This window comes from Chiroxiphia lanceolata, chromosome 4, assembly GCF_009829145.1.
Source record: "Chiroxiphia lanceolata isolate bChiLan1 chromosome 4, bChiLan1.pri, whole genome shotgun sequence".
Lineage (NCBI taxonomy): Eukaryota > Metazoa > Chordata > Aves > Passeriformes > Pipridae > Chiroxiphia > Chiroxiphia lanceolata.
In genome coordinates, this window is record NC_045640.1 from 47,688,249 (window position 1) to 47,710,358 (window position 22,110).

The window sequence follows — 22,110 nt, forward strand, 5'->3', positions numbered from 1 at the left end:
AGTGGAAAACATCAAAAGAGGATGGGCAGGAAGAGGCCTGTTCACAGCTGGAAGCCTGCAAGCCCTTCTCATCCACTCCCCAGCCAGCTCTAGATCAGTGTATATGACCTCCCCTGCTAAGACTGGGAGCTTAGCAGGGGAGGTCATATACACTGCCACAGCTCTGCCTAATCTCAACAACAGCTGATGGCTGTTATCTCAGGCTCAGATCAAGGATCCTATGTTCCCTGTTCTTTCCACAAAAGATACTTCTCTGGGGATGGTTATTGCCATATTTCCTTTTGTATCCCTGTTTTTCCATCCCAAAAGTCCAGTCAAAGAAGCTGCACAAGGATGCAAAAGGAGAAGGACAGCTACTGGTGCTTATCTCCTTCAGAAAACTCCAGAGGAGGTTCCCCAAACCACCCTAGATGATCAATGTGAAGGTAGATATGATCCCAGTCATTCCAGGGCTTTGGTTTGCTGCCATCACCAAGATAAAGGCCCTGGGTCTGGCCCCTCTCCAGGGACAGGACAACCCTTTTGCTGAGGTCAGTGCCTGTAACCACCTCGCCCTTCCCTTTTGGGCAATGCCTCCTCTGCCATCCCTGCAGCAATCCCACAGCACATCCTACCCACACTCACCCAACCAGCTGCTAGACAACGAATCAAAGGAGAAACCACCTCCCAGACTCAAGAAGTAGCACCTGGTTCCTGGACTGAACTCTCCTGGGACACTGCTGTGCCAGCAGTAGAGGAGACAGGGAGACCTAGGGCATGCTAGTTGAGCCTGCTGACAGGCTGGCTGCTGGTGCCAACTGTGTCAGGGCACCTGGATCCGCTGCTGGTATGGTATGCTCTATTCTTGGTCCAATGGTGTTGCCAGAAGCAAATTCCCAGTGGATTTACCAATAAAGTTTAGCCTTTACCAGGTAGGTTACAGAATGGAAACCACCTGTCTCAGAGCAGAGTCCCACATTCAGTTCAAACCCACTGCTCCTGTCTCTTTCTTTTCAGTCATCCAAAGAACAGCACTCTCAAGGTTATTCTGTTTCCCTTTCCAAACCGCCTGCTGGCTGCATGCTTCTAGGTGGGTCAAGTGTGATGTAGTATTTCCCATTTTGTGCAGTGTGTTTCAGGCTACATCCTAAAAGCACTTCTATAACACTGAATCCTGTAAAGGTGAGCAGCCTACACGGCAACTGCTCTGTATGTTCGACACTATCAGAGGTAAAGAGTAGTGCATGAATATCCACGCCAGCTGCTATATAGCTCAGGGGAAATGCTGAGAAAATAAAACGGACACAATGTATTTAATTGAACATTTGTTTGATTTTTAAAGGATACTTTGAAAATCTTTGTTACTTTGCATTTAATAGAGTGGTAACTTTTAAATGTAGCAGAAATTTAGACTACCACACAAACTTTTTGAAGTTCTGTCACAAGCTCTAAAATAATATTTTCCTTTGGTGCCACGTAAACAAAACATCAGATCATTATCTCTGTGAAACAGAGGCAGTGCTGTTTGCCAAATATAATTTGTGAGCTATTTGGCAGAATTTGCAACTGTAAACTGATTCTATCATTATGACTGTAATGTCTCACCAACAGTCAAGAGACCCTGGGAACAAGAAAAAAGTGGTTCTCAAGTTCTTCTAGCATGATATAATGTGTATATTTGTAGAGTCCAACCAAATAAATTATATGCTAGATGTGTTTTTAAAAAAGAAAAAGGATTGTGTGGGTTTTTTTAAGTTGAGGTACTGTATATTTGAGATGACCACATGATTTTCAATAATTGTCAGTCTCTGTTCAGAAGTCTATAATCCAGTATTTATCAGGATTAAATGATGAATATATTTACATTAGAGTGATATTTATGTCTCAGCAATTTCTGATTCTGTTTAGCTCTGGGTAACTCAAAATCCATTAAAAATTATATATTTATATATAGACACACAAACAGATTCTTTGGCCATAATTTTCAAAAGACCAAGCTTACTGTTGCAGCATTCACATTTTGGATATGAAGTAACTGGATTTTCATAACTGGTAACATTCAGTAGCTTTCAGTCAAATTTAAAGTAGTCACTGGATGCTAACGACTTTTGGAAAGCAAATTCTTTCCCTGAAGAGCTGGAAGACACTTTTCAGCAACTCTCTTGATAAATCTATGAGACCAAAGTAGGTACTTTTATCAAGTGCACTCTGTATTTCTTTGTGGAATGAACAAAGTTCCCACTTTTGTAAAAGTTGTAAGTTTTATGTGGTTTTCTCTCCAAGAGCTCGTTCCTGAGGTAGGGGGGCGGGAGGGGCAGGGTCTAACTCATCTGAAAATCCCCAAGATTATTTGCCTGTAATGATGAAAATCTAGCAACTAAGATTGGGGCTCCATTAAGTAAGTTTAGCTTATGCCAACGCCATATATTATTATTATATATTATTAGTCCGGTGCCTATATGCTTTGGTCACAGGCTAGGATCCTGGAGGTCAGATGCTATAAAAGCACAGCACAAAACGACAGTCCTTTCCCTACAAGCAGCTTTAGTATAAGAAAATATAAAACAACTTATGTCTTCATGCATTAACAGCATACATAAAAATTGCTTATCCCTTCCCATATCATCCAAGCTACAAATAAATATGCTACATAATCTACGCAGACAGATCACACCATTTCCTGTACACATAATGACAATTGCAAGGCCTGACTCTGCTCTGACCAAATTCAACAGCAGATTGCATTCCCATTTCTGAACGTGCTTTAGGAGCCTAAGACTGAAACAATAGCCCAAGCTATAAGAGAAAATAACAGTGTACCAGGACAAGATAACGTATGGCTTAAGAGTCAACCAACTTTGCTATTTGAACCAGATTCCTCAAGGAAGTCATGCACCCCCAGAACTCCTATTTCTACAGGACAGTAAATGGAAGATCACCCCTTTTCCTCAGGTTTGCAAGGCTGACACACAGTGCAGTACCAGGTGTGCTCCTCAGTCTAATCCTATCCTACCCCCTGATTCACATTTGCTAAATTCAGAGGAGTATGTGGGAGAAGAAACTCTGTCTCTGCCTGTCTTCTAGGCCGGGGGTGGGTGGATTATCTGAGACTTAAATCAAGCATTTTGTTAAATCAAATGAACCAGGCACTTGCTGAGTGAGGTGAAGTCTGGTTTTGTGTGCTAGAGGCTGTAGAGAAAATCCCAGGACCTGAAGTCATGCTTTATGGATGCAGGCCTTGGTTTCCTCTGGATGGGAAGCTGCGTGCATAGTCCTGAGGCATTCCAACCCCTTGCTGAGTTGTCCAGAGCAACCTATAGGGTTAATACAAAAAGTGCTTTTAGTTACAGCTTAAATACAGCTTCTCTACACTTCATCCAAGGGAACCTGATCTCAACTGAGGTCTAGAGATAGTAATGAAATATAAAGACCCCCCAAGTTACTTATGTTTATTCTTTCCACTTTTCTTCCAAAGATGTGTAATACTTTCTTGTCAAGCCTGCTAGCAAAAAAGTTCAACAAACTAAAAAAGCAAACAAAAAGCCTCAACTTCACAAGAAACTGTTTAAAATCCCTGTGAAACCATGCTTAATTAACTGTCTTTTGTCATGTTGCATAAGTGACTTTTTTTCTCTCTCTCTTAGTGGTTTCCACAGTTCTGTGCATGGGTGCCATCCCAACTTAATGACCTAGAATTATGTCTAATTGCTGGTCTATCCTTCTTTCCCACATCATGTGTGGCAAGGAACTTTTCTCATGACAACAGTGCCTTAGGTTTTTATTTTTTTATTTTGTCATTTTCACTCAAATCCTTTTATGTCCTGATCTGGGGCCTCTTAAAATGAATTTGTTTCATACCATGAAAAGAGGAAGACTTGGCACATCTTGCACTGAGAACACAGCTCCCCAAACAACAGTTTCCCCAGGTTAGACATCTGTCAAGCAAGAGCCTTCCAAGCGAGGTGTCTTCACTCCTTCCACACAGTAAGGGGTCAGGGCATTTCCTGGGCATAGGAGGTGTAATTATGAATGTTTGACATAGGTTAGATAAATCATGCACTAAAAAATACTTGGTTTTTCCCCCCTTATTTTCTTATAAAGCATGAAGACAAATAACTGTAACACAAGCACATATCCCAAATATGCATAAAGCAAATGGAGATGAACCATTTCCCTAGTGTCTACATTGTAATATATTTACTATCTGAAGGAAGATATGATAAAAGGAAGTATCGGGGCAGAGGTGGATAGAAAGAAGGGGAAGGGTATAGAGAACAGCATACCTAACCTCTCATGTAGTTCAAATATGCCACATCAGGCAGTAGGGGAGGAAAAAAGTTTTTGTGTATGAGTGTGTTAGAACCAGCCTAGTTTACCTGCATCTCATTGAGCAGTTCAGGCAACTTTTCAAGGTTCTAAACTGCAATGCTTGCTCTGCCAAATCATTATCCTAGAATTGTGCTTTTTGGCATCAGGAGTATATGGACCATAGGAGCAAGCTATGTTGCTCCAGCATCTGAATATCCAGCAACTCCCACTTTGGCATAGGGAAAGAAAAAAAAAAAAAGCAAGACCTTTCAGAAAGCCCTGTTTCTATTTTGACAACCTAAACTGTCAAATTCAGTTCCTATGTGAAAAGCAAGAGCTTGTGACAATCTGAACCTCTTTTTCTCTTGACACCATGCACTGCAGAACTACATCCCACCATTCCACTGCCACTGTATGAGCACCAGCCCAAGCAGGTGACTGTGAGGCTCCCAGAGCTGCTGAATTCACAGTTCTCCTGGCTCCCCAACCCATCTGCTCCTTTGTCCTCAAACACTGGCACCACAAAAGAAAAAGGACTTCTTATATCCCCTGTGCCCATATCCCTGGGAGAGAAGCAGACCCCTCTGTGTGTCCTGTCCCCAAGGGTCCAGTAGCTGGGGGGGAAATGAAAGTTTGGGGAAGTGCCCCAGGACCTCATAGACAGTATAGAAAAATTGGATTCTTTTCCCGGTGTGCAACAAGCAGGTAATTACACACTCGAGAGAGACATTGATTATTCTCTCTACAACTACCTGAAAGGAGATTGTAGCCAGGTGGGGGTTGGCGTCTTCTCCCAGGCAACCAGCAATAGGATGAGAGGACATAGTCTCAAGCTGCACCAGGGGAGGTTTAGGCTGGATATTAGGAGGAACTTCTTCACAGAAAAGAGTGATCAGACATTGGAATGGGCTGCCCACGGAGGTGGTAAGGTGGTGGAATCCCTGTCCCTGGAGGTGTTTAAAGAAAGACTGGACGTGTTAGTGACATGGTCTAGTTGACATGTGATTTTCAGTCATAGGTTGGACTCGATGATCTCAGAGGTCTTTTCCAACCTAATTTATTCTGAGATTCTGTGATTTATTTCAGATTCACACGAGCCCAGGTGCTTGGTGGTATCCCACGAATCAGGCACGCCAACTACCAAAACTTTTTACTGTTCATACAATTTTAGCAAACAGAGGCACTGATGTTCACCGGCTGCCAGTTACACAGTTAATGATTAGCATTAATTAGTATTAATTAGCATCGACGGCCCCCCTCGGGGCCCCCCGCGATGGTGCCTCACACCGCCCTGACGTCACTTCCCGGGGCGGCCGCGGGGCCGCCCCTGCCGGCCGCGCTCCCCCATGGCGGCCGTGGCGGGGGCCGGTGGTGCGGGCGGCGGCGGCGGCGGCGGCTCGTCGGCTGCGCTGGGCGACGGCGGCGCCATCGACTACTCGGTGCACGAGGCGTGGAATGAGGCCACCAACGTGTACCTGCTCGTGGTGCTGGCCAGCCTCGCCCTGCTTGTCTACGCGCGGCGGTGAGAGGAGGCCCGGGCGGAGCGGGGCGGGGCGGAGCGGGGCGGGGCGGGGGCTCCCTGCGGGAGAAGCGGCCGCGCCGGCCCCACGTGCAAGGGACACAGCTCTCACAGCCTTGCCCCCCAACCCCCGTCGCAGGAACAAGAGGAGGATTATGCGCATCTTCACCCTGCCCCCAGCCGCCGAGACGCCGCCCGAGCCCAACTTTTACGACAGCATGAAGAAGATCCGCCTGCGGCAGCAGCTGGAGATGTACTCCATCGGTAAGTCGGAGGGAAGAGGGGGCTCCCTCGGGCCTATCGGCGCTGCTGGGGTCCGTTCTTAAAGGGCTGGCCTCGAGCCTGCGATGCGGGCAGCAGAGCAGAGCCGCGGCCCTGCGGCACCATGTGGGCAGGGTTTCTGCAGCAGCCGGGGCTGTAAGGACTGAGGTGTGAGGAAGTGTGAAGGGAGAGAGAGGCTGTGCAGTTCTCTTAAAGCAAATGTCAAAACGAATCCCATGTTTAACTTTGAAAGAGCCTGGAATGTCAGAATGTTGTCAAAACGTGGATGGATTTGTAAATGTTGAGACGGCTGTGGAATCATGAGTAACTCAACCACATAAATTGAAAGTAAATGAGAATTTTACTGTACCAACAAGTGTTGCCACACTCATCTTAATGTTGAAGGTCAGGATGGAGGCAGGAAAGAGCCCCTTGCCCCTCTTATTCCAGAGGCCCAATTCAGAGAAACACGTGGCCTTCCTTTACATCTGCCATATGTGCATACCTAGAGGGAATGTGGGAAAAAATACTTAATGAGCTGAAACCACCTTTTAAATGCAAAGATTGATATAAAGGTTCTTAGACCAGGCCATTGCATTCTGTAGGACAAGATACGATGTTCTTCCTGTGTAGAGATGCCTGCTGTCATTTTTTGATGGTGCTTATACCACTGCACACAACTCTTTCATCTCCCTTTGCTTTGATAACCAGTTTAATTTTGAAGTCAGTGTAATTGTTAGCTTGTGGCCTGTGTATTGTGGAGGAGATGAGCAATGTGGAGGTCAACCGTGTGACTAATGAGTTGTTCAGGTCATTTGTAATAGTAGTTCTGAAGCCATAGTCTTTAATTTTACTTATTTTAATGAAAGGACCTGAATGGAATCATAGTTCCCTGCCATTTATTTACTGACATTTTGCTATGACCCTACTGTTCAGCGTTTTCAAGTTCCACATGGTGACTGAAACTTCCCCATGTGTGACTGTGGTGAAACTACGTTCTCTGATATTAAATCTCTTTCTATTGTCGTATTTACACGTATATATTTGCAGATATAACATATATATACATGTATAAAATAAATTATATAATCGGTGTTGATTGGTGTTTCTTTTTTTCAGCAAGGAAGTATGAACATCAGCAGCAGCCACCAAAACAGACTGAAAGCGTACAGCTCTCAGTGGAATGAAGCCCACAATTATAGGAACTCAGGATATTGTATCCAGTGCTGATTATAAGAGTCAGCGGGGAGCTATATTCAATGCCTCTCGATTGGTATATATGTGTAGACAAGGGGGAAAGGAAGGGGACTCTTCCTAAAACTTTGTTCTTAGTAGCTGTTCGCTGAGTCCTCGTGAGGTAAACTGAGTGCCTACTGAAAAATTCAGCATGAAGGTACCCAAAACAGGGCAGACCTGCTCAGAGAAGCCTCTGAGGGTAGAGAAGTGTAGCCTTATCAGTGATTTAAATTATTTCTCTCTCTGCTAGCACTGTAGAAATCAGCACCTACCTTCTCTGGCAACAGCACCCTAGAGAAAGCAAGGCAGTATCTATCTGCCTGGAAACTCTTGTGTTCCTTGATAATGGATTGTTGAATTTGTTGAATGCAGTCAGTAAGTGTGAAGACACTGTGGCCTTACTGCCTGAAGGTGAACAGCTTTGAGAACCCCGAGTGTCGCTGGTGGTAGTGCAGAAAGGTTCTGCTCTCTGTTTATTTGGAGGTTGCGTATGCAATACTGTGAACCTTTCCTGGAGAAACTGTGAGAAGTACACAGAGAGCTACACGTCTAGATGACTCTTAAAGCCACTACTATAATGTTAATAGCAAAGGTGATTAGCTTAATTTAGTCAAATTGTTTTAAAGAATGGGTTTGTCTATAAAAATCTGTATAAACAGGTCACAGCTTATCCAGAAGAGACTTCATGCTGCAGTTACTTTTTCTTTCTAGGTAAATCACAAAATCAGTTAATTTAAAGAATGCTGCGGAAATTACTTCTTAATAAAAGCATCTAATCATGATAACTACTTGAAAATGTATCACGCTGTATTCCTAAGGTTACATGACTTGAGTTGGCTGAGTGGTGAACAAACAGCACAGAGTTGGGAGTGTACATCCAGAGGTTTTTTTCCTATTCCATGCTGAAATAAATATTAAGTGTTGAAGCAGTGGTGAGCAGCACTGAGGTTCCATTTGGGTATCAGGAAACTTGGCTTTGTGCACCGAATCTTACTAGACTGAAATTATCTGTACTTTCGTGTCTGTAGGGACTGTAAAACATGAACTGGGCCGAACTGACAGTGGCAGAAGGTGTGCCCCATGAAAAGGCTCGTTTGGGTGAAGCATGGCCCGCTGTGACAGCTTTCTCACGTATCACCACGGGAAACAGCACCGGCGTCACTCCGCGGGGCCGGGGGGAGGTGGCCAAGGGGAGCGGGGAGGACGCGGGAGCCCCGGGGCTGCCGGTGCCATGTCCTTCCCAGGTGCGAAGTCCCGGCTCCGCACCTCCTCCCCGTCCGTCGGCGGGGTTTACGAGGCACAGAGAGCTCCCCGATGCGCTCTCCCCTCGTCCCCATCCACCCCCCGGAAGCGCCGCCGTCTCGTCTCCGCGCGACCTCACTTCCTCCCGCACTTCCGTCTCCGGGACGCGCCGGCTGCTGCTGCAGCTGCATCTGCCGCCGCTGGTGCTGCCGCCGGTGCCGCCGCTGCTGCTCGGAGGCTGGAGGCGCCCGCCGGGCGGTGAGTGGGGCCGCACCGCCCTCACCGTCCCCCGCGCTCCGTCTGCGCCTAGGGGAGGGGAGGGGGCGCCTCGCCGGGGGCCGGGGCGAGGCGGGAAGGGGCCGCCCGAGGAGAAAGCGCGGTCGGGGGCGGGGAAGGGGTGTCCGGGTCCGTCTTCATCCCCGCGGGCGGGCTGCAAGCCGCCTCCGGGCCGGGCGGACTCTCCCTTGCATCCTCCGCGGGAGCGCTCGCCGCACGTCCCGTGCCCGGGATCGCCCCGAGGGCGCCGTAGCGATGTCCCGGCACGGGGCTCGTGCCTGTCCGGAGAGCTGAGCCCTCCCTCCTTCCCACCGGCCCTGCCCACCCGGGCGGGCAGGCAGGGAACGAAGCCTTTCCAATGGCGCATCTCCGCCGGGGCAGTTGCCCGCCGCGCACACCCGGTGCGGCTCCAGTCGCTTTAGTGAAGCAGCACGTCAGAATGGACTCGTGCCTTCTAGTTTACCCAGCCTAGCCGTCTTGCAGGCTGCAGACTATAATTTTACTGTTTGTCTCTTAGCGGACCCGAAAGCACCGTGAAACGCTTAGAAATCTGGAGAGGCATGCAGGTTCGTTTGTATTCGTGGACCTGAGGTAGTGGCACGAGCATCTCACAAAATTGCTTGTCCAGATGAAAGGCTTCTAAGGAGGAGCAACAAAAGCAAAAGCTTTTCCAGGTCCCCAGCCTTTTGTGTGTGCCAGGGTGTTCGAAGAATGTTGCTTGAGCCATGAGCAATTGTGGTTTGTTTTCCTAGCAATTGCAGCCATTGAAGTTCTGTCCCAGTGAAACTAAACACTGTTCTGCAGGGGGTTTTATATTTCAGTTTTACGATACAAGTATGCGTTGGGATGGAAGGTGCAGTCAGGTTCTGAAATTTTACCTCAGATTTCTGCAGTGATTTTTACCCGGTAAACCATAATCCTGTGTGTAGTTAAAAATCAGCGCCTAAAATCAAAGGCAGATAGGGTAGAGAGACAACAGATCTTTTTTTTTTTTTTTTTTTGCGTCCATTCTTAGTAGTCAGGGTTGTAGACATGCACTGGAGCAAATTCTTAAGCTCTCGTGAAACTTTCTTCATACATTAGATGTCTTGGACGGGGAAAGTTTGTGACCTTTAAAAAAATCATGCCAAAGTTATCTTCACTTTTGTTTATTTTTGAGAATGCTGTACAGGGGGAAGTCTTTCTATCTTACCCAATCCTGTTTAAAAAACTATTATGATGTGTAGATTTAGTGGTGTCTGATAACATGAAGCATGTAAGGGAACACTTTCTAAGCAGTTGAAACTTTACTTCTGTAAGGTACTGCAAAATAGTGTTAACAAGTTGCTCTTACTTATAACAGATGTTTTTAAGAATCTGACCTCTCTATTGTCTCCATGTGAGCTGCTGAGCAGTCAGATCTTTGTAACTGCAGCCTTCAGATGGACTTACAACCATGACACTATAATCTTACATGAAAACTGTAATCTTCTGTTAAGTGGTGGAAAAGTCATCTCTCTCCTCATAACCAAAATGTGGCTGGCTAGGGTTTGTGATCAGTGCTGCACAGAAGATCAAAGCTTTTTGGATAGAGCTGTATAAATTCTGTGACGAGGCTCAAGAACGTCTTAAATATTTAAGCTATGAGTGTGTCTGTGTTTAAAGCTGAAGACGTCGTAAACTCTGTGGGCCTTGTAGTGAAAATATCTTCCTCCATGCCACGAGCATTTTGAGTTTCAGTCCAGTGCTACATGCCCAGATAGTATGAACTGGTATGTGCCGGCTGAGCCCAGATGGGAGCACAGCCTGCAGCAGCTGCCGTGGTGCCTTATAGCTAGCCATCAGAGTTAGGAATCTCAGCAGCGTGATGTTTGAGTGGTCCTAAACTTACACTCAAACTTCCCTTCCAAAAGTGCCTGATTCATTGAGAAGACCCATGGAGGAAGCCTTTGTTGTACCACTTGTACTGCTGATGTCAGTAGAAGCTCTGAAAATGGGGAGAAGATCCCAGTGCTTTTGTCTAAGGACGGTTTGCAGGGGAAGCTTCTTCAGCGCAATACAACGTTATTCATTGAGAATATTCTAACCTGTGATGAATCTTTCTGTAATTTATGTTTTGCGTATATGATTAAGCAGCATTGGCCAAAAGCCTGGTGACAGCACAGGGCTCTGGAATGTCTCCCTGTTGCCTGGGCAGTTTATTCACGTTAGCTTACTTCCGTGAGCATAATCACTCCTTTTAAAGTCCTCCTGAATTCAGGAGTGCCACTGCTATTGAGCAAGCTGAAATTATATACGCTACACAGAGCAAGGTGTTGCAACTTAACATCTCGTTCGGAGGAATTGAAAAGATTTTGCCCCAGCCCTAATTTCTACATTAAAGAGTTTGAAGAAGGCACGTAATGACAGTTTTCAACGGGGAAGCAGCACCTTGTTAGAAAATGTGTAATTAAATCCATGATGTCTTTGGCCTGCTATGCCTAAAGAGCAGCAGTGTTTGGAGGAGGCTTGCTGACAAAGTGGAGTCTTCAGTCTTGGTTGCTTATGCTCCAAATTGGAAGTAGTGATCAAAAGGTGTTCCTTTCCCCCTCCAAACACTTCAACTGTGTTTTAGTCATGGTAAGGAACCTGGATGTTGTTTATTAAAGCAGTCACTCGAACAAAAAGGCAACACTTGATTTTGTCCTTGAGACAGAGCTGCCAGTGAAGAACAGAAGGTTTCAGTGCCTCAGGCCCCCCGAGAATGGAGGTAAGATCCTTTACATTGCAGCCCCATTTACATTTCTGTTGTGGCATAAGAGTTAAGGGCGACAAACCAGTTTTTTGTAGTCTCAACAAGCTCCATCAGAAATTGACATTGCCTGGGTCAGTGGGACTCCCTGCTGGCTAAGGGGCACATACTGAGCGTGAGCAGAGATACTGCCTATACTGACTGCTGGCAGAGCACCCCAAAGGCAGCAGAAATGTCTCATGAGAAATCTGACATCAGGGAGTGGAAATCAGTGCTAATTCTTCCATAACAGAGGGCAAGAAGCGAGGAAGATAAAAACCATGCGTTGTGTGAAGAGCAAAAGGCTAAGGATTTTTTCCGGCAAGAAGAATCCTACTTTCATAACTTTTTTCCCAGTTCTCTGATTAAAAACGGCTGATGAAACTTCTCAGTGCTCAGTTGTATCTGTGAAATCTGTGTTTGCATTGAAAAGACTAAGAACCTTTTTAAGAATGAAGGTGCTTTGCCTCTTTTTTGCAAGGAATGTCTAAGCTTTGGGTGTTACTTTAATAAAAATAATTCCTGATCTTTTTGCGGAATATCTAAACTCTGGGCGTTACTGTAATAAAAATAACTTCAAACTCCAAGATTAACAAAACTGCTAAAAGGAGTTAGTTCTTAATAAGAAAAACAATAAACTGAATTTGGAATTTCTGAACCAAGCCCTCGAAGGCAATTTGTGGCAAAACTCCAGAAAAAGAAAAAAAAAAATCTCATTTTTATAAAATAGCTATATATTTTCTTTCTCAGTTATAGCTAGACACTGCTTTGAAAAGTGATTCTCTCCTTGCAGATGCCTAGGAATGAGATTTTTTAGGAGAATTTGGTTTAATTTTAATCTAGCAGTAAAATGAATTAATCCTAAAAAGGAGCTGCTCAGATTTGGCATTTATTGAAATTGGAAACTGAGAAAATACTTTACATTAGCATATCTGAAGAAGAACTTAGATCCTTAGTCTGCGAAGCCCCTTTCAGTTTCTGCCAGGCTGTCAGACTTGCTGGAACTGGTTTTGGACGTCCATGATTTTTAAAAGGCACACGTGGGTCCATAGCTTGCTCTTGGGAAAGACTGTGGTTTTGATAAGATTATAGACATATTTGTCTTTTTTGTAATGGAGTAGAAGGAGTATTTTGAGAAGACTTGGCCAACAGGAGGGCTGTATTACTTTCCGAAGTATCCTCTGGGTCTTATTGGAAACATAGTTTGTAACATGCTCTTGACTGACAGTGAAGAGTGTGAGGCATAAATTCCTGAGCAGGAAAGATGTATGTGGGTTGTGCAATGGGAGACTCCATGTGATGTCGTTATTTATGGTGCTTCTCTCAGATGTCTTTCTGGGACTCAAAACAGCTGCTGTGAACTTTACCCAGCACAGAGCACCAGGTATGCTTGAACGACTTTTTTGCTGTTGCTTGGATCATGGTGTACACTCCGATTAGGCAATACAGAGCCAACTGGGTGAATCCTTTTACTGATTGATGAAAAGCTTGCAGGAGAAAAAAAAAGTAAGAATATAATCTTCTGTAGCTTTACTTGGTTGACATCAAGGAGTGATAGTTGAAGGCAACCCATTTCTTTATGCTGTAATATGGAAGGAAGGGTAGACTGACAGAAGAGGAAGACTAGCTTTTTCTTTTCAGAGAGAAGATCTGAAGGATAGAGGCAGAGGTGCAGGTTTTTCAATCTTACCTCTTTTCTTCCCGACTATTTTGTTAAATGGTAGCAACCATTGTTTGCAGGAACTTTTCCTTGCTTTGGGAAAGGGCTGTGGCTGGTCATGCATTTTGATATGTGGCAGTACCATTGTTAAACATATCCAAATCTACAGTCAGATAAGGCTTGGAATAATTGATGTTTTTAGCTCAACTGAATAACTGAGTTCACATGATCTGTAAATGGCCAGTGGATTTTTTTCTTAGGCAAAGAATGTACTGCTTTTATTACACATTTATTTTAAGCTAATTTTATCACAACAGATCGAGAATTCTAGCAACCAAAAATGCCTTAGTCGAGTCCATTAAAAAAATTTTCTTACCCAGATTCTGTTTCTGTGTGCGACAAACAGAAAATATCACATCTTTTTGACTTCATAGTCACTAACAACCCAAAAGTGGTGAAAGCATTGCACTCCATGCCTCCAAGATTACTTTTGCCATTGCTGATGGGAGAATTGTTCTATATCATTACTGTCTTCTCTTTCAACCTCAGCACATTCTGAAATACCAAAGGCAAACCACTTGATGGTTGATCAGAGGTCCCAGAGATGCTGGTATGGCAGTGTTCTGAAACTTGTGGCTTGGACCACTGTTTTAGCATTGCCTAAGAGCATTGTATAAGTATCCAGCTCAGGATTTTGTCTTTACACACGTGAGACAGAAGAACAGGAAAGTGTTTATGGCCTCTTAGAAAGTGTCATCTCTCTGAAACAGAATTTCTAAGACTGCTGTAACTATTAAAAAGCATGGACAGGTCCTTGCCAATTTAACTGCCCTTTTGAGACCTGTCATTTTATTGACTAATCAGTCTATGATACTCAAATAGAGAAAAAAGTTGCATATGTTTGTATTACTTAATGAGGTAACTGTTGGCAAAATGGTACCTATTACCAGTTCTGTTCGTGCTGTTTTGATCGTTAAAGAGCTTAATTTGTTTATGGACCATAAGCTGGAACAGATGTTTTCTCTTGTCCTCTTGCCTGCCTGAAGATCATTCTGAAGAGGGATGAAGTGGTGTGATTTTCATTTTGGTTGAGGCAAAGAAGTATTGTTTTGCCATAATTCACCAGTTCCAAGCCCATAATCACATTTGTGGTAAAACAGTGATGGCTGTGTGGTATTTCTCACAGATGCTGTTAAAACTCTGTCATCTCCTTGGGGGGCCGTCTTCCCATGAGATACTAGCCTTTCTCACTTTCTCTCCTAAAGACTTTGGGATTAAGAACCTGTGGCCTGGAGTCCAAAGTTTTAGCTCCAGGGACTGGGAGAAGAAAATGCAGCCCAAGTAATGACTGAAAGCAGGACTGTGTTTTGGGGAGATTGAGAGGATCCAGAACTTGAAGTTTGCTTTAAGAGTCTCCTCTCTTGTCTGCTGCTTGCATACATTTTTTTTTTTCCACCTAACTTTTGTTGAATGAAGGTGTGGCTTTATGCCTTGATGCATATTGCAAATGTTGTATGAGCAGAAACAGCAGTGATTAATCACACTGGAGCTTTAGTAAGTACTTGGCATAATAATCATGGTGAATATATCATGAGCTCATCCATAAGGAAAAAAGTAATAATATAGGCTAAAGTTATTGCACAGGGGAACCTGCAGCCCACAGAACATCAGCCCAACAGCAAATTGGTGTTGCATGGTTGGACCATGTCGTTCTTTATTCAGGCATGGAGATGAGAGGGCAGTTCTTTGCTCAGAGGGAGAGAGGTTCCTGTACAGACCTGGAAAGGACAAGAAGCGTGGTATGCTTCTTATCTGTTTTTTTCATAACTAAATTTATGAGAATCTTGGGCAGGGTTCGAAGAGCACAACACAGGGCAAAGCAGTTTGCTCGTAAGGGTGGCAGCTCTGGAGTGGAAAACACGAGAAGAGTGAGCTTGCAAGATCTAGAAGAGGGTAGGACCTGCTGAAATCCTGATGAAACTGCCAACTTTCCTGCAGATCCCAGAAATTTAGGTTAAAGAAATGTTGCTAGATATGTGATAGAGGTTGCTCAGTTGTTGCCTTAAAGGCCCTCAGATTATGCTCCTGCTCTGTAACAAAGCATATAGCATGTCTTGGAAGTTTATGGTGCAAGCCAGACTGGAGCTCTTGGAAGGGCAACAGGGGCGGTTAATAGCTGTGCTATTTCCAATAGTGCAAGAACAAAGGGATATTTAAGAGAAATTGAAAATCAGTACGTTTGAAACTGGGCATAATTATACCACACAATATTACTGAGGGCAAAAGTTTAGTTGGATTCCGAGCAGACCTGGGCATTTATATATATAAAGACAATGTCCAGAGTTGCAGTAAATAGGATTAAAAATAAATTAAGCATATAAACCTTCATGCTAATTGATGAGGTCAGGAAGGAATTTCCCTTTTGGGTGAATTACATCATCGTTCACTACCTGAGCTGTTCTACCTTTTGAAGCATCTGGTCCTGATCACAGGAGGCAGGATTCTCAAACAGATGGACCAGCAATCTGACCTGTTGTGGCAGTGCTTAGCTTATCCTGCCTGGGTAGGATCTTGTGAAAAGGGTTGGAGAAGCATATAGTTTTTTAGGGTTTTCTGAGGCTACCTGTGCTGCAATGTATGTCTACTTTTCCAGTTTCTCACTGGCAAAACAGGTCAACTGTTGTCCAAGTGCCTCTAATGAATCCTGAGAAGTGCCTGCTGACATGTCCCACTTAGAGATGGAAGATGTAATGGGCACATAAGGCATTGAGGTGTCACTCCATAGATTCAAAAGTAGTTCTGTGAGTAACTGCACTAGTGAAGATGAGACTTCCCTGTAGCTTTCTTGGTTTTGGTGGCACTGTGATGCCTTAAACATCTTTCCGTCTTTTTTTCCTTCCAGTATACAACAGGGATGTTAGCATCCCTGATTTCCCAACAGTACACAGTGCCTGAGCAGCTTCTCACTGCCTTATAGTTCTTGGGTATATTTAGTCAAAACATGCTTGTCTCCATGATGTTTGTGAACCGGACATGTTGCTTGGGGGCTGCCTTCGTTACTTATTTTGCAAGTCTGTTGTAGGAATTGAGTACCTGTGAATCTCTGTCCTTTTGCATGAGTTTAGGTTGAATTTGGCCTTAAAAATTACATTTTTGTGTATGGGACAGTCATTGTGGTTATATAAGCAGTGTTTCCTTGGGAAACAAGGAACAATTTCAGTCTTGCGAGCAACTTGCCATAGAATATTTTTTCTCTCAATGCAATTAGATGCATGAACAGTTACGCCAAATAATTGAGGCATGTGTGCCTTTAAAACATGCACTGTTTAATCTCTTAAGACTTTCCCCAAGGTATAAGGGGAAGGCTTCCTTGCCAAAATACTATAATCGAGTTAACATTCTGGGAGGTGTCTGTGTTTTGTTACTGAGCTACAAAGCTTCAGTTTCTGTTACTGAGCTTCTGCTGGTGTTGGCTGCTAGGAAGATCAAAGTTAGAAGTACCAGCCTGACAGTAAATTGTCTCTTCAAAAGAAAACTGAAAATTCCTTGGTTGTTTCAGGTGGCAGTCAGCATCAGATCTTTTTGACAATTATTAATCTTTTTCTGCAGTTCTCTTTCTGCATGCAACAGTGAGCAGACTGCATGCCTTGTAATCTGTATGGTGTGTGTGCTGAGTGTAGACATCTGATTAATGAGTGAGGATGTAAATAATAAATTGAATTACTTATCCTCAGTTAATTTCTACTGCTATGAGAGAATATGGAGTTATGATGACTATGGAACAGTAAAATTCTGGTTTCTGTTTCTTGTATACAGTGATCACCATGATAAAAGATTAAGAATCACTGTGGTATAAAATAATTGGATGGTATATGGACATGTTCTGGGTGTCCTGACAGCAAGACAAGTGTGGCTGCCTCAGCTTTTGTGCTTTTGAAAGCTTGTAAACTCTTGAAATCTGTGATAGTTTCCTTTCCTGAGTAGGCAGTAGCGTGTCTCAATTGCAGGCATGATCACCGAGGTGCAAGCTTTTGGGACTATTTGCCTTCTAAGCACTTTTGTGGGTAAGGATTCAAGAGTTCAGAATTGAGAGAATATGTATTTTTCTTTGACATGTAATACCAGCATAGCAAATACATTTCTGTCCAGTTACTTAAAAGCTATTGTTTCTGCAATACCCAGAGCACTGTCAGAGGGTTTCTTGCTTTGACTGTCCAAGGCTCAGCTATCTTCTTGATTGCAATGTGCAAGAACCAAAGCCAAGACTTCTTGTGTTCCTATGGGACTCTGTCCCATCTACAGCTGTCCCTCTTTTCTAGTGTAAGAGAGCCAAAATGACCCGTTGTTTCACAGGGAGGAGTTGGTGAAGGACTAAACTGTTTTTCTGATTCACTGTCTCTCTGACTCACAGTCTTTGGAGCATGCCGTTGTCAAGTGCTTTTGCAGAAGAAAGGAGGATTTTAGATGGGAGGTGGAATTCTGAGAAGTTTAGATGGTAGCTGATAAGATGTAGGGTCTGCACTGCTTCTCCTACCAAGATGTTTTGATGCTAATGTTTATTTAAAGATGGCCTTAACCCTAAAAGGGAGAGATAAAATTGCTTTCATGCTTCTGTTTCACAGAGAGCTGGCTGGCAGAATGGTTTTGGTGCCTGTTTATCTGTCCTAAAGGCTGCAGAAATAATTTCTCCTGCACCCCCTCATTCAGCATTCAGGCAAAATTGTAAGGCAGGCAAATGGTTTAGGCTGCTTATTTGGACGCAAGATGGCTGTGTCTCCATTTTGCGGATGAGTCATTCCTCTGCCTTTTAGTTGTTAGACTCTAAACAGTGCTGCTCTTGGCTTTGGGCCCGTTTGATCCCAAGGTTTGGGTGGCAGAAACAGGTAGGCAAGTGCCCTCCACTGCAGTCCCAAATTTTATGACATGTTGAAAATACCTTTGGCCTTCGTCACCTTGTAGTTAAGCTACTGTAACGCGGAGAAGGCATCTCCTGTGGTACCTGATAAGTGTGTAAGAATGCAAACGTACTATGGAGGTTGTGGAGATTAAGGGGCAGTGGGAAAAGTGGAGGAGAGGCTTACTTACATGTTTGTTTTTCATCTCAGATGTGGGCTAGAGCTCTACTTACTTGGACAAATGGGTCCTGGGTAAAGATAACTGGCATTGTTTTCAGTAGTGGATGTCAGCAGATGGGTCAGCAGTTTCTTTTAGTTGAGCTGCCTGCCGCAGACTAGTTCTGCAAGCTTGGCACCCGATAATATTTTCCACAGGATATAAGGCTAGCTGGTACAGGATTTCTCCTGCTCATCGTGTCAGAATTGGAGGTACAGATTGGGAAGTTCCATTGGTTACCCCAATTTTGGCATGCAATGTTTTGCCAAGCTAGGTTTGTAAACTTTGCACTTGTGAAAGGAACTCTGATTTCCTAAAAGGAACTTGAATGAAAGTTGGGATTTTATTAAAGACACAGAGGCATATTATTATTCATCTTTCATTGCTTCATCCCTGTGATGTTTCCTGTTTTGCTTCTTGAGATACAGGTGTCATGATGAGGAGCTTCTCAGAAACAGAAGTGGATGATGAGTGGAGATGAAGAAATCATACATTTAAGAAGTTGGCTCAAGTTTCCGTTACAGGCATGGAAAGTTTCTGAGACCAAGCCATGCGAGAAGAACATGAGTAAAGAAGAGGGAGATGTAGACCCAGACTTTCTAGAAGGGATTGCAGGATTTGAGAGGACGCTGCACAAACGTCACGTAGTTTTCTGGTTTATTCATTTGCCTGCGCCCCTGGATTGTAATACTTTGTTTGCATGTCTGTTTGGAAGTTGAAAAATCCCCTCCCATCTGTGTCTTTAATATAATCATGACTTCAAGCTTGTTTTAGGAAGAACAGAACATCACTGTAGCTTTTATTTGCGGATTAGATAGCTGCTGCTTTGTACTTGAAATCAGTTTTGGTTTTTTTGTAGAAACATACATTGAATATGGAAAAGATCAGATCATGACCATGACCATTACGATATAGGAAGTCAGGGGTTTTGCTTACATTTGATAAACAGCCTTTGCATAAAAGGTGTGACAGGTGCATAGGTAAAAGAAAAAAAAGACAGTGCTAGCCCTCTAATTTGAATAACCTTATAATGTGTTGTTCTTACGCTGTCCTTAGACAGATGTCAGAATCAAATATTAATCAGTTCAACCTTTTTTATTTGACTGTTGATCATAAAAATGTTTTAGATAAGATTTCTTGTCAGGGCTGTGGGGTTTTAAGTGCATATTACTTAGTATATATATAGAGTTAGGGGAGAGTTTTTTGGAGAGGTAGTTTTTTAAACATCTTGGCTGTTACGTGAAGTATCTCCAAGGACATACTATCCATGCAGTCCAACAACTTAACGGTGCTGTGAATGGACTTAATTGTAGTAATTTAAAAAATTAAATTTATGCATATTTTCCTTTATTGGACAGTATTGCTCATAGAGACAAAGAGCAGCTTTATTTTTCTTACGAATGCCTATCTGGTGTTTTATCCTTAAAAAAAGCTCTGGTTATTTTTGTATACTGACTGAATATTTGGCCTCTAATAGTATATAATTAGATGGAAGAGTAAAAGCAGTTGTTAAAGAACTGTTTTTCTAATGAAAATAGTTTGAAATCATATAATTTTAGTTTCTTCCGAATAGATGTGACTAGTGTGTTGGAAATAATTTTATAGTGGATATAAAGGGAACAATTGAGAGACAGTGGCTGAGAATGTGTCCAGCTATTTTTGTAGCTAACAGTTACATTTTTTTCAGTCTTTTTACTTAGATATTTCCATATAGTTAAACAGCTAAATCACAATGGGATACAAAAACTATTTGCACATAGTAATATTTATATTTTAAAATAAGTTTTATTTACCAATTGATAAGTAAATTGCAATGCCTGTGAGAAAATCCTAGCCTATATTATTACTTTGATAGAAATTTGAATATGGGATAGTATTGTCTGTATCATATAAAAATGTTTTTATGGATTTTTAGCTGCTGAAACTGAAATCAATAAACTTTAGCTACTGTTGTTGACTGGAACAAGTAAATCTGCACATTTCTGTTTTCTTCGTGTTACCTCTGCCTCTATGTTCACTTAGTGTTTCTTCCAGCCTTACTCCTTTCATGGTATTTGCCTGTTAGGCACACTGAGTGTGGGGTTTTGCATGTTCTTGTGGAAGACTTTCTTCATGGAGAACTGTGCCTCTGAGTTTGTGCAATTGCTTTATTTTCTGAATAAACCCTTGAGAATCTCAGTCAAAGTAGAATCCCAGGATTAGAGTAGCCAGTGGATCAGTTTGTAATTTTTTTCATATTTTAAATAGATTTGTCAGTAACTGATGATTGTGTTTAAATTAGATACAGAATAGTCTTCTGCACCCCTGAATTTCACAGTAGGTTAACATGCCAGTGTATCCCAGAATGGATGTACATTAGTGAACAATATGGTCCATGTTCTGGATTACTTTAGAGAACAGAAAATACTTTTTGCTTGGTTGAGAAATTTTTAAATTGGAAAGGATTATTCTTCTTTTAAAAATATAGTACTTCAGATTTGAAAGAAACAAACTTGTAATATAGCCCAAATTTATTGTAATCTGTTTAGTTATTTGTATTAAATGAAGTGATTAAAAGGTGTTCATGTCTGCTGAAGTTTTAAAGAAAAAATCAAATTGTGGGAGATAACTGGTTAAACGCTTGAAGACAGTGTTGATTGAAATATTAAGCCCATTTGGGGAGTAATGTATTCCACTGTTTCAGGGCAACTGTTTTCCTCACATAATTTTATTAATTTGATTTAATTAAATATATGCTGAATTCAAGGCTGAGGAACTGATTGATAGTTGAAGAAATGGCATAATTAATCTTCCCTATTTTAATTTATGTGTAGAAGAGATGGAAGAAAAAACAACTTCTGTGACTTCAGGTGGTCTTGGTGACCAGAAACAAACAGTTGTTTATTAATTATAGACTCCTTGATTACTTCTTTAAAAGAAAAAATATTTTCTATACTTTTTTCCTGAGTATTCAGTGTTCTTTATTTACATGGTGATCCATTTGCTCATTTGTTTTATGGATAACAGTGAGTAAATTTTCCTTATTAGTATGACAGAGGTAGACCTTAGTGCCTTCCAGGTCTTGCAAGAAGTATGCTCTGAATGTGTTTCCATATTCCAGAGCACTCTCACACAGTTGTCATGCGTGGCTACCGTAGAAGACTTAATTTTTTTTTTATGTTATTTTCTCTTTTTTTACTTGATTTTCTTTGATACTTGCAGAATTTGCACCCTTCCTTGAAGTGGTGTGGCTCTTCTCTCAGTGCTGATGTGGAGTGGAGACATCTGTGTCAGTGCTGTGCCATTCCCGTTGTTGGGTTGGCCATTTTCTGCAAGGGAAATGTGTAGGTTTAGAGAAGTCCCAGTTCAAGCTGTGGTGGGCATAGCAGGTCCTACATGACTAGCTCTAATTCTAACACCAGAAGGGAGGGAAGAGGGGAGGGTTCCTCACGGAGTCCCCTTTACTATTCCTGACCTCTCAGCAGCATCCATTCTATCTTTTCTCCACTGGGCAAACATTGAGCTGCTGTGGCGCGTCAGGATCATCATCACGGCCTAGCTATAAACATGCTTTTCAGAGGATGAGGCACATTGGGCACTGGTGCTGTTTGCTGGTGCCACGTACTCAAATATATCCTGCTACCTTAATAACTTTCCCTTCTCTGTAGCCTCTTTGTCAAGCAGAGGACTTCTATCTGTTTGAGCTCTTTCTGCAGATGAATATGCTGGTCAGTCCTGTTATCCTGCCCTACCTTTAGGAGGAGTCTTTGTGCTCCACCTGGACATCAG

The 22,110-nt window shown here is 42.9% G+C and overlaps 2 protein-coding genes across 3 annotated transcripts in view; both read left to right on the forward strand.

Annotated features, from left to right (window-relative positions):
- The first annotated feature begins 5,618 nt into the window (after positions 1 to 5,618).
- SMIM19 (small integral membrane protein 19) lies at positions 5,619 to 20,313 on the forward strand. 2 transcript variants are annotated; one of them, XM_032684701.1, is made up of 3 exons: positions 5,619 to 5,809; positions 5,946 to 6,070; positions 18,771 to 20,313. In XM_032684701.1, exons 1-3 carry the CDS (start codon positions 5,634 to 5,636, stop codon positions 18,821 to 18,823), a joined length of 354 nt encoding a protein of 117 aa, XP_032540592.1. In that variant the 5' UTR covers positions 5,619 to 5,633; the 3' UTR covers positions 18,824 to 20,313. The 2 variants fall into 2 exon arrangements, with proteins under 2 accessions (XP_032540592.1, XP_032540591.1); XM_032684700.1 differs by lacking the exon at positions 18,771 to 20,313 and adding an exon at positions 7,187 to 8,099.
- The window catches only part of SLC20A2 (solute carrier family 20 member 2), a 57,734-nt gene continuing 44,335 nt past the window's right edge, over positions 8,712 to 22,110 (forward strand). The window contains exon 1 of the mRNA XM_032684695.1: positions 8,712 to 8,803. The gene's annotated coding sequence lies outside the window, so the exon portion shown is untranslated. The remainder of the gene's footprint in view (positions 8,804 to 22,110) is intronic.